General features: G+C 27.6%; 1 protein-coding gene across 9 annotated transcripts in view; it reads left to right on the top strand.

Moving 5' to 3' along the window:
* The first annotated feature begins 560 nt into the window (after positions 1 to 560).
* LOC106680281 (ensconsin) overlaps positions 561 to 18,679 on the top strand; it is a 124,028-nt gene continuing 105,909 nt past the window's right edge. For all 9 annotated transcript variants that reach the window (XM_014419851.3, XM_014419848.3, XM_014419847.3 and 6 more), the window contains exon 1: positions 561 to 705. In XM_014419851.3, coding sequence (XP_014275337.1) covers positions 576 to 705 — 130 coding nt within the window. In that variant the 5' untranslated portion in view covers positions 561 to 575. The remainder of the gene's footprint in view (positions 706 to 18,679) is intronic.

The raw sequence follows: 18,679 nt of genomic DNA, 5'->3' as shown, positions 1-18,679 counted from the left end.
TATAATAATATTGATAAATAATATAAGCTCAATTATAAATCACAATAATAAAAATGAATATTAATCAATATGATTAGCATATTTTTAATATGCTGATAAATGTTTTAACAGTTTCATTTAGAGTATATAAATATATTTATATTCATAAAATTATTCCACAAATCTGGCCCTAATTCATTGACCATTTTCTAAATTTTTCCTTTTCACTTTCACTCATATTATTAAAATATATTTTCATATATACATCTCAGAAGTATTTTTTTTTTCATTTTAAAGCTATTTTTACAAATAGCAGCGATGTGTTTTTCAAGTTTGTCTATTAGCATATTAAAAATAACCTTTCACAACAGAAAGTTTTTGTACATTTGAATATTTTACAAGTAATGACTTAAATTTTACGCGTTAAATGTTACAACATGGTGTTATATAGAAAAGGAGGGAGTGTTTACAGGCAAATGAGATATAAAACTGTGAATTTTGCCTGAGGGTTGGAGGGAGGGGGCGAGCCATTCACCCCCACCTAAGGGGGCGGGGCGGGGGGAGAGGCCAGTACGTGCGGGACCGGCCATGGGCCCATGTTCTCTGAGCTCTGCCGGGAGACGTTGCGGCGGGCGGTGGCACACGGCTACCTCGGCTATATCATATCCCTCAGGGATCAGCTCCAACTTGAGGAGGAAGAAGGAGATTCCTCAGACGAAGACTGTGGTAAGTATAGTCTGTGTCTTGGGAAAGAAGTATAGATTCTTTCTTGGAAAAGTGCGTGTAGAGAAACTACCTTATGACCATTAAAACTTAGTCTTGTTTACCTATGCCAGTCTCTACTAAATGGATATCAAAGTTATTACAAATAAATTAATATATGCTTTGTTTACGTAGTCAGAGCTCACTTTGTGTAAACTTATAACTGTAAACATGGCTATGTCCGAATTTATCCTCTTAACCCAGTGTTTATTTTCAGATAGTCTAATATTTTCAATTTTATATATAGTGTGTCTCAGTATACCTGTTAATTTCCCTTAACCTCTATAATATTTTGATACTATTTTCGCTTGGTCATAACAATGGCATGTGATCTTTTGAGCTAGTTTTCTAATCTTCTCCAGTTCTTCCAGCACACTGAACTCAGGATTTTTCAATGGAATTGGACAAAAGTACCTCGTTCCATTACTGATCTAGAAAATGCATGTAATTATTACCATTTTGATATCTTAGCATTCACTATTAACATTCAATTTATTTCCTTTATAATGTACTGGAAACCGAAATGACATTTGATATGCAACAATATCTTGCTATTACGTCAATTCGGCGTCTACTTTATATTATTGTTCAGTAGTCTTTACCCGCTACGGAAATAATCGATTTCCATAAGCTAACTAATTTTTATGTTATTATTACTTAATTACTAATTCATTTACTTCAAAATAAAATAATTCATTTATTTTTATTAAAACTCTATACTGTACTTACTACATCAATGAATAAGGGGTAAGTTGTTCTTGAGCGCATTAAAGGGAGAAATTACCGCAACACTGTTGTTTGGCGCATACTGATTTTTTTATCAATCTAAGTTTAAAAAAAAATATTTTTTATTTTTTTATTTCTTGATATATGATGAAAAAGGATCAATGATTTATATACGAAGGGTTGAAATGACAATACAGTAAATCATGTTTTTTATTTTTTATGAAAAACAAGTTTTGATGGTTTATAATTTCATATATTGTACTCAAGTTATATGCATAGTATGCATCCAACTTGACTTACTGTGCTGTGAATGTACAAAAATTATGATAAGTTTTTTCGACCCTATTCTATAACATTCTTGGCTAGCGATAGTCAATTCTATAGAGATTAATAAATAAGATTTTCATTCATACTTTGAGCAAATTTAGAAATTTTCTGGCACCGTTGGAAAGACATAATTGATAATAACAGGTAAATGTTTGATTTAAAGGCAATTATATGTCATTTCTATATATTTAAATAATCATAATCATAAATTCCTTGTCAGATATCTAAAATATATATGTATATAGTAGAGTATAATTTGTGTCTTTTGGTATATTTTCTTTTCTTTTTTGTACTATACAACTATAAAGTTGACAAGTTGATTAACCTTGGATCTATGTAAGATTTTTATGATTTTGGTGCTAAAATTGGATGATTTGCGAAAAATCTTTACTTCATGGAAGAAAATGTAATTAGTTCATTGTCGAGTTCAGTACTACACAAAATATAAACACCAATTAAAATTGTTGAGTGAAATGTTTGTTTATGGATTTTTATAATTTATCCCTGTATAAACAAACTAGGAGCCGGAGGAAAAACTGTTTCAGGAATCCAGCGTTTTATTTATTTATTTATTTTTTTTTTTTGTGCACTTCAGAGCTTGTTACTGTTTTGTCAAGTTGATTGGTTACTCACTTTTCCATGTAACTTATACAACAGTATAAGTAAATAATGGGAAGGGCACCACATCCAATTTCATACTATTTGAATTGAGCCATCGCATATTGGAGATACAGTAACTGTTCAAATATTTGCCGCTAGTTATTTCAGGTCCTGGAGTGATATTAAAATTACATATGCATGCAGATTGTTTTCTCCCAGTATTTGCTCGTGTAAGTCTACCGCAGATCGCTGAATATTCAAGATTATTTATTTGTTTATTCATAGCGGCGGTGGTATGTATATGTGTGTGTGTGTATGAATATATAAACAATATATTTGACCATAAACGATTACGTATTTCAAAGTTGTGTTAGCCGAATAGATAGGCTGGTAACTAATCTCCTCCAAGTTTGTAACTTATTCAGCAATTAGTATTGTGATTCAACCGAGTTACAAAGCGCATTGCAAACAAGGTTAAACTGGGATTTTGTTTTCGCACCGTCGGCACTGCAGTCAAATACATAATGGATGAGGTATATTCTACGCTTCATAATGGTAGTCTTACGCTTTTCACCATCTAAGTTACAAAAAAACAAAAATCGATGTAAACAGAGAAATACTTGCCAAGCGGGCCCGGGTTTCCCTTTAAGAAGGTAATAATCTGAAAACCTTTTTCAGCGGAGGTCCCTTTATTGATCTTCAATTTATTACGAACTTTGGCATTATTATATTATTTTTTATAACGTAGTAATTCTTGTTTATTTTATATTATTATGAGTTTTTTTTAAATGAGCTGTTATCAATTGGTAGCTCCCTCGTGTATTGTGTTTTATTTCCTTGCTTCATATTCTTTTGTATAATATTTATACAGTTGCTAATTTCAATTAATAAATTTTTTAAAAAAGAGTTTATTTGTACATAATTTATAATAATACTAAAATTCAAGAATTTATGTATTATAGAATAGAAAGATTGTAACTTAGTGCATCATACTTGTAATTGAAATGTTTCTTGAGGTGCACATAAAATGAAACATGCATGAAACATAATACCAGTATTTTTATTATATATAATCGTGACAGATTATATCTACGGAATATTTCTGTTTAGTTTTTTTGTTTATTATTAGAAAATAATCGACGAAGAAACATTTTTCTTCAAAATTCGCGAGAAAAAAGACTTCATATGCCGTTCGCGATATTTCCCCGATACTACAGTTGTTTTATTTTATTTTTCAAAAATATTACCTGAGGAAACGAGAAAAAAAAAATAATAATTTCTTTATAGTTTGAAATTCCACGTTAAAATATTATTAAAAAATTCTAATCATTAATAATTAACAGCCGCCCGTCGTTCGGGACTTAACTCCTCGATAACATTAACAATGTCTTTTTTTAGATTTAGCACAGATTACCTCCAGGATGATCCCCGGTAGTACTCAATACAATCTTCTTTCGACATGGAGGTTTATTGGAGGATTCATTCACCCACATCTCGACTATTCCAGAATGCTTTATTTATTTTCCGGCTTGGTATAATGATACTGATACACTTTTTTATTTATTGTTATTTACTCATATATTGAATTATTTTTCTATGTAATAATACCAATGTGTAATATTAGAAATGTATTTTTAATTTATTTCATATTTTGATATATATTAGAGAGAAGGAGAGAGAAAGAAATACTTTATTCATTCATGCTGCCCAAATACATCGGGTTGCTACATCACACAGCATACTGATCATTCCGTGACTGGACATATATAAATTAAATATTTTTATTTGATATAATATAATAGAAAGATAACATTTTTTTTCACAGTTTTCTTTTACTTTCCTTTTACAATGAATACCATTCTACAAACTAACTACAAGTTTTTCAATTTATTCCTTTTTTTTTTTCTTTCCCTTTTATTTCACAACCCCTATAGTATTTGATCAACAAATTCCCCTATATAAAAAATATTAAAATAATATAACAAATATAATAAATAAATATATATGCATTATTTATTTATATTTTAAATAAAATACACTTTCATATCAAATATTCTATGATAATAAGTTTATATCCCTTTTTTATCATGATAATTTTTATTGTATATAAATATCCATATTTTATTTCTTTTACCATTTGGAAATGGTGTCTCATACTTAAATATACTATAAATCGTTTCCGTAAATTTATAAATACTCAAAAGATGTATTGTATTTTTTTTTTTATTTTTTTTTTTTATTTGCATCATTGAAAAGAAAAAAGAGTTAATACTTAAATGATTTTAATATTATTATTTTCATGAAAAGATGTATTCTGTATATTAATTTGGGGTTCCTTATTAATTTACCACATATAATAAACAAACTACAATATAAAAGATGAGATTACAGTCATGAATGTTTTGACGGGAGTCAGAGACTCGTGTGATTGGGAGTGGTTGGGGTTCGATTCACAGACGGATGAGTTTGTTTTTTCTCTTAGCTGCCTTTTTGGGGAAATTAATCGTAGTCTTTCTGGTCTTTATTATTTATTATTATTTTCAAACGGTGAAGGGAGATTTCTTACACAGTCTGGTTTGGTTATTAAATAGTTACTTTAATAGGGAAGTGAGAGTAAAACTTCATTTAAGAAAGTTGAGCTGACCAACTGTATTGGGTTGCTTAACACACAGCATACTTATACCTGTTCAATTTTTTTTAATTCTTATAATGTGTAGGCTTATAATGTATTGTAATATATAATAGTAATACATTTTTCTTAAGCTTTTTTTTATCCTTTTTTCCCTTATTATTCTTCTATTGTTTTTCCCATTATTTATTTATTCGTTTAATTATATTTTCTCCCTTAACCCAGTACATCTTTCCTTTTTATCCCTCTCTCTCTCCTTCTTTTACAAACAAAGAATAAAATTAAAATATAAATAATAAAATTGTTTAATAAAATAATAATATGTTCACATAAAAATCTATAATCATTTCGCACATAAGTACTATTCGATTAAAATCCTAAAAAAAAAAAACTCAGCAATTAACTTCATGGATATAACTATATGCATACATTTGAATATTTTTGAAATAGACAATGAATTTGAAATTAAAAATAATACTAAGGTTCTGATAGTTTTTACTAAGTTAGTGGTGGATTTTGTTTAACACAATGCCATAAGCCGTTTGAGTTTCCTATTGGCTTCTTATATAAAGTAATTTCAATTACTATTACTTGCTAATTACTGTAATTTGAAACTTAATTCATGAAATTATAATTTCAATTACTAATTCCAACTTCTTTATGAACTACTACAATTGTATACTCGTAAATGGTTCGAAATCATAATTACTAGTTAAACCGAAATAATTACAATTACTATTTATTGTCAAATATAATTTTAATTACTTTTGCTACTGCTGCTGATGCCATGCCATCCGTTTCTACAGGTCTTTTCTTTATGAATTGCAAAGTATGAAGCTATAATTTTGGTATCTCATCCTATCAGTTATAAGCAATCTCCAGTCGCTCTTGTTTATAACTAATCAATGGCGATATCCATATCTCGGTCGTCTCTAATTATTTCCGTGGATATCCCAATGAAGCAGTAATGAATGAAGAGACCTCATTACAGCGTTGCAATTAACATAATGTTGTTTGTGCATTCGCCGTAAGCCGATCCCCTCCATCCAACGTACTAATTGCAATAATATTGTACCAGGGAAACTCCTCTCTTAACATTTGTTACTAGGACAACTAATATTTGTTAATGGGATCATTATTATAATTATAAGCTCATTAATTATTTTTATAATACTATTTCTAATTATATTTATATTAGGCTTGTGGTATTGAACTGAAACTATAGCGACTTCCGAAATATTCAATTTGATCTAATATATAATAACCAATAATAGTTTGTTCGTATTTTATGCGCTGCCGTACCGTACATATTTTGATAGGGCTATTTAACTAAGCATTTTTGATTTTAAAAAAATAAGAGAAAAAATATTACTGATTTTACTAAGTGATTTTTTATTCACTAAAAATTATAAAAACATAATAAATAAGGCTTGAAATATTAAGTAGTTGAACCTTTTTTTTTTTTTTTAGAAATTATCAAATCATATTCGCTCGTAGCGTCGTTTAAAATCCTTAAAACCGTTTTTAAAATAAATTAAACTTTAGAAATTTTTGAATTTAATTTATTTGGATTTATCGATTAATAACTCCTTTTTATTCAATTCCTACATTAGTGAAACTGCTAGAAAACTTAATGTTGGCTCTTTTTTTTATAATTTTATTTCCACTATTTCGATTTATTATATATATGCCGTCATAAAGGCGGAATATTGGATTAAAATAAAGAAAAACTTTTCAAATGATTCATTTTATATCTCCGAATGTAATTTGTTTAATTTGTGCCTTTTGTTGCAATTATAGCGCCCTAAATAAACCTCTCCCAAATTTCCCATAGATTGGTTTAGTCGTGTTAAAGTTATTTCTCTTTTTTTACCATATTTTGTTTTATCATATATTGTTATTTATCGTCATAAACTAAATAGATATAATCAGAATAAATTAAATTATTGATCCAATGTGTAAATAACTAAACGTATTGATATAAATTAAACTTTCGATTGTATTCAATTTATCTATCTATACCCCTAAATCTAGTAATCGCCAAGTATTGCCGGGTCTGCAAGTCCTTGATAAAATTCTATGTTAACAAAAGAAAGGTTTGCTAATTACATTAGTATTAAGCCGTCTATGATATTTAGTTTGACTACGAACTCAATTTTCAGCTTAGTCTGTTTTCTAGACAGGTGAAATATTTAATTTGATCATAGATAAAATTCAGTGTTAACAAAATAACATATTATTTTTATCATACTCCAAAATAGTATTTAAATGGACATTTACTTTATTTTATTTTCCGGCTATATTTACCTTACTGATTTTGTTACGTTGAGTTAGTAGAGTACTCAGGATAAGATTTTGTTTTGTTATTTTATAAAAGTAAACCTCTTTGGATTTGAAATAAAGAAGTCAATTGTCTTTCTTTTTAACTCTTAACCATAATGGGCCCCTTTGTTAGAGTAGCTCTCCTCAGGTAAGACTTTTATGACGAGATTGCCATAAAAAGACCTTTTGAGTAGAACTAGCTGGACACCGTTATTGTTATTACCTTCTGTAGGTCGGAGTACATGCTTCGTCTACTTTATTTTAGTATTTTATTTCTTATTTGAAAAGTATTTTTCTTTTCGTATGTGTAGCTATGTATTTTCTTCGAATTATTACACAATGGTTTGCTTTTAAAAAAAAAAAAGAAACAGCTAATTTATAAAATTTGACATGCATTTAATTTTTTTTGGGTGGGGGGAGGGAGTGTGTCCGGATTACCTGGGATGTGTGGTATGGATTACCTTATTGTATTTTTTTCTGTTATGGTTTCCTCTTATAAGATTTTGAAATGTCGTAACTCGAACAACATACTCGGTATAAGTGGATTTCACGTAGTTTTCTCAATTAGTAGAACATTAATTGAACTGTTGATGGTTATAATATTATATATTTTGTTATTGTTTTTAGTTACAACAGACAACAGAATCTTAGTTTACAAGACCAGCCTGAATATTTTTTGATTCTTAAAAAGTTTTTTTTTCTGGTTATTTCTGACATGGGCGGGAGAGGTTATCTAGAGGTGACCTACCTATTTTAACCATGGTAGAGGGACCGCCACGAAATGAAAACAGTCCACCCCCCAGGCCGGAGCTACGGACGGCCCTAATTCTTGAATTCCAAACGTATCCACTCCTTTCAGTCTTTCCTTACACCATATTATGTTATAAGCGAAACCCTGTATGATGACGTCTGCTTCCCATGTGTTAAAGATGAAATAACACCTAAAATAATAGTAGGCAACATTGAAAAGTGGGTAAAATTGAAAAGCGGCTTGAAACCCGTCAGTTCCAACCTTCGTGGTTGTTCCAATATTTGTCCTATATCCTTATGAATAGTCGAGATATGGGCATATGAATTTCCTAATTGTCGAGTTTTAGGCCTTCTAGTCTCAGAGAAAAGCTTTTTACTATTTTTTTTTTTTTTTATAGTTTTTAGGAAAGGTTAATTTTTTGATTGGCCTGTTACAAAGGAACTTTATTGATACAGTAAAAAAATAAATCTTCACAGAAAATCGGCTACTGCAGTCGGTTGATTTGGAACAAACCTTAATGTCTCACAAGATAAAACTATAATGAACTAATATAAATAAAAAAATAATAAAGTTATAAGAACGTTGCTAAAAACTACTTCAAATAAATTAACTACATTATTTTATGTATTTTAAGAAAATCAAATTAATGGTTAATACCATATAAATGAAAGAATAAAATATTTGTTATCTTCTTAATTTTGGTTGAATAAATTCAGATCCACCTAATTATCATCATGTCCATTAAAATAATTGAAGAATAAGAGAAAATGTTAAAATTTGTTCAGAAATAGCAATGAATATACGAGTTGTGAATTTATATATTTAGTCATATCAGTCAGTTTTATTACTGGTAGGTCAGTCAAATTAAGATCTAAACAGGGATCTTAATTGCAAAAGGTGACGAAATAACTTTTATTTTTATTTATTTATTTTTTTTTATATATTTACATACTAAAAATATGTAAAAAAAAAAAAAATTGTTTACAAATCCGTCTTCGGAAGAATTTTAAGAAAGTTTTTCTTTTTTATCTATAACTCCTAAACGATACCTCATATTAAAAATTAGTAATGATTATTTATTATTATTGCATACAATTCTTGAGAAAATATTTGAGGATATTTAGCTGAACATACTGCGAATTATATTTCCATTTCAGTGAATTTGATAGAATCCTTTATTTTCTTCTTTGTTGAGCTATATTCTTTTGAGATCATAGTGTGCAATAGACTAGAAATATTCTTAGTATACAAAAAAAGTATGCCAGAAGAAAGGATATTGAGAATATAAAATTATTAAAAAGAGGCAAGTTATTGTATTTATTGTTTAGCTCTAAGAATTTACTATGTTTATGATTAGTTTTGGGGAAATTTTCTTCACAGGTGTGAATAAAAAATGGCTCGTGAATAAATAAATAATAAATTGAAACATAAGTTTACCGAATATCAGTGATCTGTTTTTACTTTAACGTTTTTCAGTATTAAAACAACAATTGTTAGTTACTTGTACATTCAATTTTTTCTAAAATGATTGCAGTCTATTGGTATGACATCATACATTCAAATGAAAAATTATTTTATTTATATATTTTTTAAAAAAGCCTCCTGAATGATGACTATACTGGAAACTTTTACCCCGTATTTTTACTTAGTATTTGAGTTTTCGACACTAAATTTTTTTTAATGATCATTGAATTTTTAAGACTGATTTTGCTTAATGTTAAATCATTAAAACATTTGTTTATATTGCTGATATTAAGTTATAGTATTTGACTCCTAGTTGAAAGTTAAACATTGTGATTATTAAACATTTTTACATACTAAAAGTTTTTTGTGATTTACCATGTTTTACGACCTCATTTATTACTCTTTGTGCTAATCGTTTTGAAGAAAAAGAGAAACTAATCAACATTGAATCGAACAAAAAAACCGAGCTAAATAAAAAACTTCCCAGAGTTGTCAATAAATACAACGCTCTGCTGGGACCAGCTTAACTTTCCGATTTACTAAGCTTATTAATTTTTATTTAATAAAGTTCTATAAATTTTGAAATTACTGATATGAAACAATATATATTTACTTTGTTGTTAGTACAACACAAAACATTAAAATAAAAAAAGCAATCGACTAACTTAATTAATTTAATCTGAGTTTAAAAATAATAAATGGAATGTATAGAAGATTGTTAATTAACTATGATTTTTTTTCTCAACAATAATAATTGGTTTTACCAATTCATCATTAAGTTAAACCCGGTGTTTCTTTCCCTTCTTAGTCTTTGAGGGTAACGAGTGTCAAAGGTTTATTCAGTCTAGATATTTTAGTTCTCAAAGAGTAGGAGCCCTTTTGACCTTTTGTGATTTTCCTGACCTTTACTTCAAAGGTTTTAATTAATAGTTTCATGGTTCCTTCATCCCATCTCTGTGTTTCCATTTAATTACTAAATATTATGATGATATTAGTTAACGTAGGTGGTGTACTTACATTAATAGGGCTCTAATTATTTTTCTATTAAAGATTGAATAAAAATAAATGAAACAGCATACATTGTTCAGATTTTTTTTTTGTTTACAATATACTAATGTGGTTATAAAAGCTCCTTCTTTTAAAAAATATACGAATCGAAAATTTTCCTACACTACATAATTAGCTGTAAATGGACAAAAAAGCAATCAAATGTTATATTTTATTTAACATAATTTTTTGACTTTCATTAAATATCAATTTTGTCAAAACCAGAGGCCTCGCTATGACAAATACCTTATACTTATATAAACAATATACTATAGTAATAAAATATAATAGAAGTGTATAAAAAGAAGTAATGTATATAACTTATATTATTTCGAAGACAAACTCTATCCTTTTTTTTTTTTTTTTTTTTTTTTTTTGAATTCTTTATTTCAGTTGACGTTTCGTTATAAAACCCACTCTTCTTCGATCTTAAATAATAGTTAAATAGCAATTCAGGAAACATATATAATAAGATAACTAAAATTTATTATAGAGATGATATTGAAGATCTAACTTGGTTATATATAATGAATTGTATTTCTTATACAGAAAATTGTATTGTATTAACAGAATATTAAATTAACAAACAAGAAAATAAAAAATACAAAACAGACTTATGGACATAATTATAGTTGGATAGACTATAAAGTAAAGGATTAAAATGAGCTCATTTTAGAGATCATTATTATTATTATGGTACTACGGTCCTGCAAGAATCCGGGCCTCTTCCACAACATCCAATCAATCTACAAGGTCTCTTGCCTTCTCCTTCCATCTGAAAAGCTTCAAAGAGTTTCAAATCCTCCTCCACAACGTCCAGCTATCTGATCAGGGGACGTTTCCTGATAGTTTGCCATAAACCAAGGGTATTCTTTCATCGGGCATCCTCTCAACGTGTCCTAACCATCTTAATCTTGCTCTTTTAATTAACGCCACGATGTTGGGTTACCCATACAGATTTATCAGTTCCTCATTCCTTCTTCTTCTCCAAACTCCATTCTCCGAGACTCCTCCCCATACCTTTTACTTTTACTCTTCCTCATACCTTTCTCTCCTTGGAGATAAGCACCTGTTCTGCTTTTCTTATCAAGGGCCATGTTTTTTAGAGATGAGACCTTAATAAATCCCTCATAAAGATTCTTTTGGTTCCGTTGAGGATATAAGTCTTTATTATTCGTTTATCTATTTTTGTATTATGACTTACTTGTACTGTATTGTGTACACTCTTACTTTTTATTGGATATACCAGTCAGTACCTTTTTTTATTAGAGATTTTTTACTGATATACTCATTAGTTTAACTACGTGAAACACCGAGGAATGTTTCGCGTTCTCAAACATGGAAAAATGTAGCAAGTTTTTTTTATCCCAGAACAGTTTTGCAGATCGGATGAAGTACAAAATATACTCTTCTAAAAATTGTCGATTCGCTCATTTCTACATAACACCGACTTATCTACGTCAATCTAAACTCTATGAAATGTTTCTTGGTAAAGAAGTTTAGAGATTAATTTCCCTATTTGTGGAATAGTAAAGGCAATCACACGAAACTAGCTTGTAATTTATGGGACCTACCAATCAGAAATTGGCACTAAATCAGGATTGTTCATTTGAGGTAGGGTTTCGGTTCAGCTGTCCGTAAACCGTTAGCCAGGTGGCTACTTACTCTAATTGCAGTTTATAATTGGTTTTAGAATAGCAATTCAATGTTATGTTTTGTGGTTTGTTAAAAATATTATTTAAAAAAAAATTAAATAATGAAGTACTTACAGTTTATTATTTACGATGATGTTGGACCATGACTTATTTATTTTTTAATATATATTAAAAATAATTATTTTTAAAAATTTAATGAAATTAAGGTAATACAACTAATATGTACCGGACTGCTTCTGTGGTTCTTTGTCTTATTTTATAATTTATTTTACTTATTTGTCAATCATTTATGCTTCTAATAAGATGTAATTTTTATAAAAACATAAAAGAGTTGTCAAGATTTTTTTTTTGTGAGTAAAAAAGTATTGCATTGCATTTTTCATCCTGTGTATTTGTAGTATATAACAACAATCTAGCAAAAATATTTTATAGAAACGACAAATATTTGTAAAGGAAATTATAAGACCTAACCAAATCTGGCATAGATATCAACCTAAAAAATGCAAAATTACTAATTTTTAAAATCAAGTTAACAACAAAAAATATTAAAAAAAAAAATGGACTTACTAATATTAAATGAATTATTAGTATCAAAATATTAATTCTTAATAATATTATATGGTATCGCGCCCTTCATACAATACTATATTTATAAATCTGATATGTTGGACTATTAGCAATTATATTAGATAACAAGAGAAATGAATTATATTATAACAATATTATCGTTTAAATCAATTTTCAATATTTCTTGATTCGCACAATATATAATCCATCCCTCCTTGTAGAAAAAAAGGTGAAAGAATAAATTTATGCTAACTATATGAAATTATTTTAAGCTTCAAATAATTATTTTTAATTTTTATGTGTTTTGATTTTATTTTTTTAAATGTAAAATTTATATATGCTCTTTTTTGAACATTTATTTATTTTTTATTCTTTATTGGATTGAATAGTTATTATTGATTATTATCTAGTTAATTATATACCGCTGAATCGTATATGTTTAGGGAAAGTAATTTTTATATACTTAATTTTAAATTGCATACCTGACTTTCGCTCTGTTCCTCTATCTCTGTGGGCAACTTAGACTGAGGTAGGCTCAGTTACTAACCTCCAGGTCTTGTAGCACATAAAAGTTTATAATTACCAACTATCCAACACTGGTTTCTCTATTTTAATAATTTATTATGTATAATATAATAAATAATGGGATAATAAAGCGTTATTTAAAAAAGAAAAAGAAAAGTTGAAATGAACTATACAGATTTATTATTTGCATTTTATAAACAACAATTATAATTTCAAAACTTTCACTATTGGGGTAGTATCATATTTAAATGTAGGTTCGTTCGTTGTATCAGAATTGTTAATGTCGGTAATAATCGTTAAAGCCTGCGCATAGAGCTCAATCCTTGTAGCATTTTTGAGTATTTTTATATAGGGATATAAATATATTAAATATTTTATTATTATAAGTGTATTAAATATTCATTACAATATTTACTTATTATTTTAATGATTACCTCAAGTTAATATGGCGATAAAAAGAATATCCAGCATTAAATAGGTGTTTTTTAGGAGGCGAACCTCAGTTCTCATTAGCTTGGAATAGAGAAGAGCCGTAGTTATGAATATTTTAGTGGTTTCCTTTGTCCTAGTCGTGAAACAAACGTCTTTGAGGATGTTCGTTAGTTAGCGGAAGAACTGCTTTCGGTCGAGTGGTTGTGGGCGTGAGCCCTAACTGGTCTTTGAATTAGGTAGCAATTTTAGAAATCTCTCTATTGCTCCTAAAGGGAAAATTGCTCCTCTATGATTATTGAAAATGTCTATGACGTCAAATGTGGAAATAGTATTGTAATTTTCCTTTATCGAGGAAGTTAGTATGGATGTGAAAATTTGTTGCCAGACCAATTACAACATATGTTCTATAAGGACTAAATTGTACCACATAAATATGAAAGCTCTATATTTTTACACCCTTAGTTTTTCAAAATGCATTCGATTTTTTTTTTAATTTGATTTTAATATCCATGAGTAAAAATTTGTGCGTATTATTTATTTTGTCTCTTTTTTTATTTGTTTTTACCGATTTTGAATTTCTTTGTTTCTAGAAAGAGAATTTGAAAAATGCATCATCATTCTCAAAGCCAATATATAACACATACATTCTCTTGAATTAATCATAGTTTTTTTTTTCTGCATTGTCCATTTTCGTAATTTTAGTAGAGTCGTCGTAAATGTTTTGGTAGTTTACAAAACTTAACTAAGTTCATTAGTTTTCAATCAGAAAAAAATTAAATAAATTTAATTTTTCTTATATTTATATGTTTGTTACTTTACTTCTTGGTCCTCTCATGTCTTCAATTATGTTTCGCGTTGTAAATATAAATTCATTCATTAATCATTGTTTTTCACTGTATCCTAGTTTTTATTTATTCTTGTTAAATTTAACTTGAGTCTCACTTTCAATGACTGCCATGTTAGAAGATGAGGTACCATCATCTGTTTCCGTATTATTATTATATTGTAATTTATTATACTATATTGAATACTTTCCTTATGTTTATTTTTCTGAATTACATCACATTAAAGATATATAATTGATGAGTTTTCTATCAAATATTTCCTTCTCAAAAGTAAGGATTTTTACCAAATCTAATTCAGTTTATTTCAAAATTTAAATTTCCTCCTACCGTATCGATGTTACTATTCAACTTTTTTAATCAAATTAAAATTACCTATATCAGATGATCTCATGATTATTTATTAAATAATTTAACACTCCTCAATTAAATTAGAAGTAAATATTAATTTCTAAAACTATGTCTTGTTTCTTACTTATTTAAGGTGTTTGAAATGTTTCTTAAATTTTAAATTAAGATTGGTGCAATTTTATACATGTTCCATCAATTCCATGGCGTAGCCTTTGGCTATAGCTAGACTATACCACCTTAGATGGACTGTTATCAACACCTTATAATGACACAAGGCAATCAGAGGGAGACGATTCAGTAAAGTATATATAATACATGAAGTATATATTATGTATTTATGAACTAATGTTATAATTCTTAATGAAGGGTAGAAAAAACACAAAAAAGTCCAATTTTATTTTGAGTATTATATCATGCTTTATTATTCTTCTATGTTATTCTGTTATTCAAATCATTCCAGTATTGAAATAAAGTTATTAATATTTTCAAAATGACCCATCAGGTTGATTAAAAATAAAATCCCTTGTAAAATCAATAAATAATTAATAAAAAATGCATCTTTTACACCATCTGACAGCTTGATTTATTTATTTATTAAACATTAAATCTAAAAGAATTTAAGATAACTACTGAAGTTTGTCTATGGCTTATCATTTGCCTCTAAATTAAAGAACGTCTTATGATTTATTTATGTTAGACTTGGAACGGCCGTGCTACTGTTTATTTTATATTTTAACGGTAGAAATATTTGAAGATTCAGTGAGCGTCACTTTCTCCTTACTCCGTATTGAAGATATTGCGGATTCTGGCCACGTTGCTAAGAGGGGTCGGATCATGTTTGTACTGCATATATAGTCCCTTCCAGAAATATCATACTCACTCTATCAATGAAAGTGAGTTCATAGCGGTAGAGATTTGAAAAGAATTCAATAAGAAGAGAAATGTTATTAAAAAATAAAGAAAAACAATTTGTTATATTATAGTTCAATGTTACTTAATTTTTTTTTCTCTACTAATCAATTAGTAATAATCTGACTTTTTTTTCTTTTAAAAAAAGTGTTATTCAGTTTATGGCTCTAAATATAAATAGTCAAACTAAATTATGCATATTAATATATTCTAAGTTAAATTAAATTATACATATAATATAGTTCAGGGAATGTAATATATAAAAATGGAAAACATGTAAGAAATAATTGATTAAAAATAACTGCTATTTTCTAAGCAAATAAAGTTTGAAAAAATATATGCAGGAAATATCTGAATTAATGGACATAATTATTTGTTAATTAATTGTTTATGATTAATCTACATAAAATATTTATAACAATTAAAAGTATGCCTATCATTAATGTTATATCAGTTATTTGGTGTTTAATGGATTGGTATGTTGATTTTTTTTTTCGCGATGTATTCTGATGAATGAATGCTTTACTAATGTTATTAAAACTTGAATTGAAAAAATATTTATAGTTTTATAATCATCTTCCTCTTTTTATTTACGTTTTTTCCTAACCTGGAGTTTTAGTACAGCTCATGACTGTGTATAATATTAGAACCAGATGCAATATTATTTCTTTCTTTTTATTTTTTTTTTTACAAAAATAGTTTTTCAAGTATGTTGTAGTTTTTTTTTTAATTTACTTGTTTTCATTTATCCTGAGATAACTCCGATTCTTTTATTTGGTAGTTATAATTTATTTTCTAGTTTCAAATTGCTTAATTATTACTTAATTTTCTGTTTCAGGTAAGTTTTTATGAATGCTTTGGAAAATTTTCAATACTCCTCGAAACGTATGTACTTCTATTTTATCAGTAACATTATTTTTGTTGGGAATCGATTTATTCAAAGTGTGATTGAACTTTAAGACAAATTTTCGTGGTTGGTTCGGACAAATCAGAGAATAATCACGAAGTTTTCGGTTTTTAGAACTCTGAAACTATTGATTTTATCGAGTTAATTGTAAGACACAATTACAATTACTTTTTGGCCCTCAGTAATTGCAATAACAATTAGAATTACACGTAATTAAACTCATATGTGAATTCAGTTTATTTGAGTATATTTTTTATGAGCAGAAATCCTAAAAGTTGAAATAAATTGATATGCAAGCACGAAATTTATTTTATAGTTTCAGCATGTTCGAAAATATATGAAAAAACCGTAATATGTTAGTAAATCTATGCGCCTTTTTTTTTTTTTTTTTAATTGTAATTGTATTTCTGCTATTCCAAATTACAGTAATTGTAATTAATTATTGCCCAACTCTGTTTGCAAGAGTATGAGGTGTCGTACTTAGAGGTATCTTTTGGTTATAGGTCCTGCAATGGAGTTAAACCCTGTTCATCCTTTCCACATGATTTAGCTGTATTTATAACAGTATTAGCAAATATAGCGAAATTATGATTTTTGTGTGTGTTCTATGAACTATTGAAGACAAATATTTACTATTGTGATGAAATACCCCAAAAAGATATCTAACCGCAGAAAACTATATCACTTGCCTTTTTTCTATATGCAACTACTTTGACAAAGTCAGTTTTTAGAAAGCAACCATACATCTTGTCAGTCAGAGAGATTTCTCATTTAGGATGGCATGCTAGACATCCACAAAATTTCAGCCTTAGTCTTCTAGTTAAATAAAACATCAGGTTTTGCAATTTCTAATTTAAATTTCATATTAAAAACAACTGATTTGTTTTTTAGATGGACATTATCTAGAAATTAAAACTTTTTTTTTTTAATGTAAGTCCTTTCTTTGATCGAATCCATTGCCAGTTCCTCGTATTTATATGGATAAAATTATTTTTTCATTTCATTTCAATGTATAAATGATGTGGTTACTGAAGAAAGAAAACTAATTATATAAGCACATTTATGAAAGCATATCAAAAGACGGGACAACAAGATTTAGGAGAAAAATTATAAATTGTAAAAAAATATAATAAAGAAAAATTTCTGTGATGAACTTAAATTCCTAAAATGTAAAAAAATAAATATTTTCCCATTTGAACTTTTTATATTTGCTTCGGGAGTAGGAAAAAATAATGTTTTATCTCAGTTTGTTTTATGTTTACCTTACTATGTAATAATTACTTTCTGATTCAAATCATTTGATAAGTTTGTTGAGTAACATCAGTTATCGTTTGAAAGACTCAGATTATGATTAATCAATTGTTTCATCAAATCATATTTTTAAACATAACTTTAAAAAAAAAATTTTAATGTTTAAAATTAGACAAGTCTGTAATAATCATCTTTTTAATTTAATTTAAAAGTTTTTATGGGATGACGTTTGAATGAAGACGAAGTAATTTCCCACAAATCATCAAGTTGTTTATCTTGAAGTGGTCTGAAGAGTTCGGATTGAACTCTTTCAGCTTAGGTCTTAAACACTCTTCAGTCAGATAAAACTGACATTCTTCCTCAATTAAATGTTAAGCTAAACCTCTTTACTTCTGAAGAAGATTTTATTAATGTCTGTGGTTAACGTCTCAAATAAATTCACACAGAAGCTAATTAAATATGTATTCCAGTAAATTATATAAAAAATAATGTAGAGAATTCATTCATTCATATGAAAACATTTCTCTTCTTTATTTGGGAATAAAGTAATCAGAGTTTGTAAATATTTGTTTTTAATTTACAATTATTTTATTAAGTTGATTTGATTTTCTTTCGTTTGATGTAAACGTTACA

This window comes from Halyomorpha halys, unplaced genomic scaffold, assembly GCF_000696795.3.
Source record: "Halyomorpha halys isolate HHAL.00 unplaced genomic scaffold, Hhal_1.1 Scaffold252.1, whole genome shotgun sequence".
NCBI lineage: Eukaryota > Metazoa > Arthropoda > Insecta > Hemiptera > Pentatomidae > Halyomorpha > Halyomorpha halys.
This window is presented reverse-complemented; position numbering and strand designations above follow the sequence as displayed.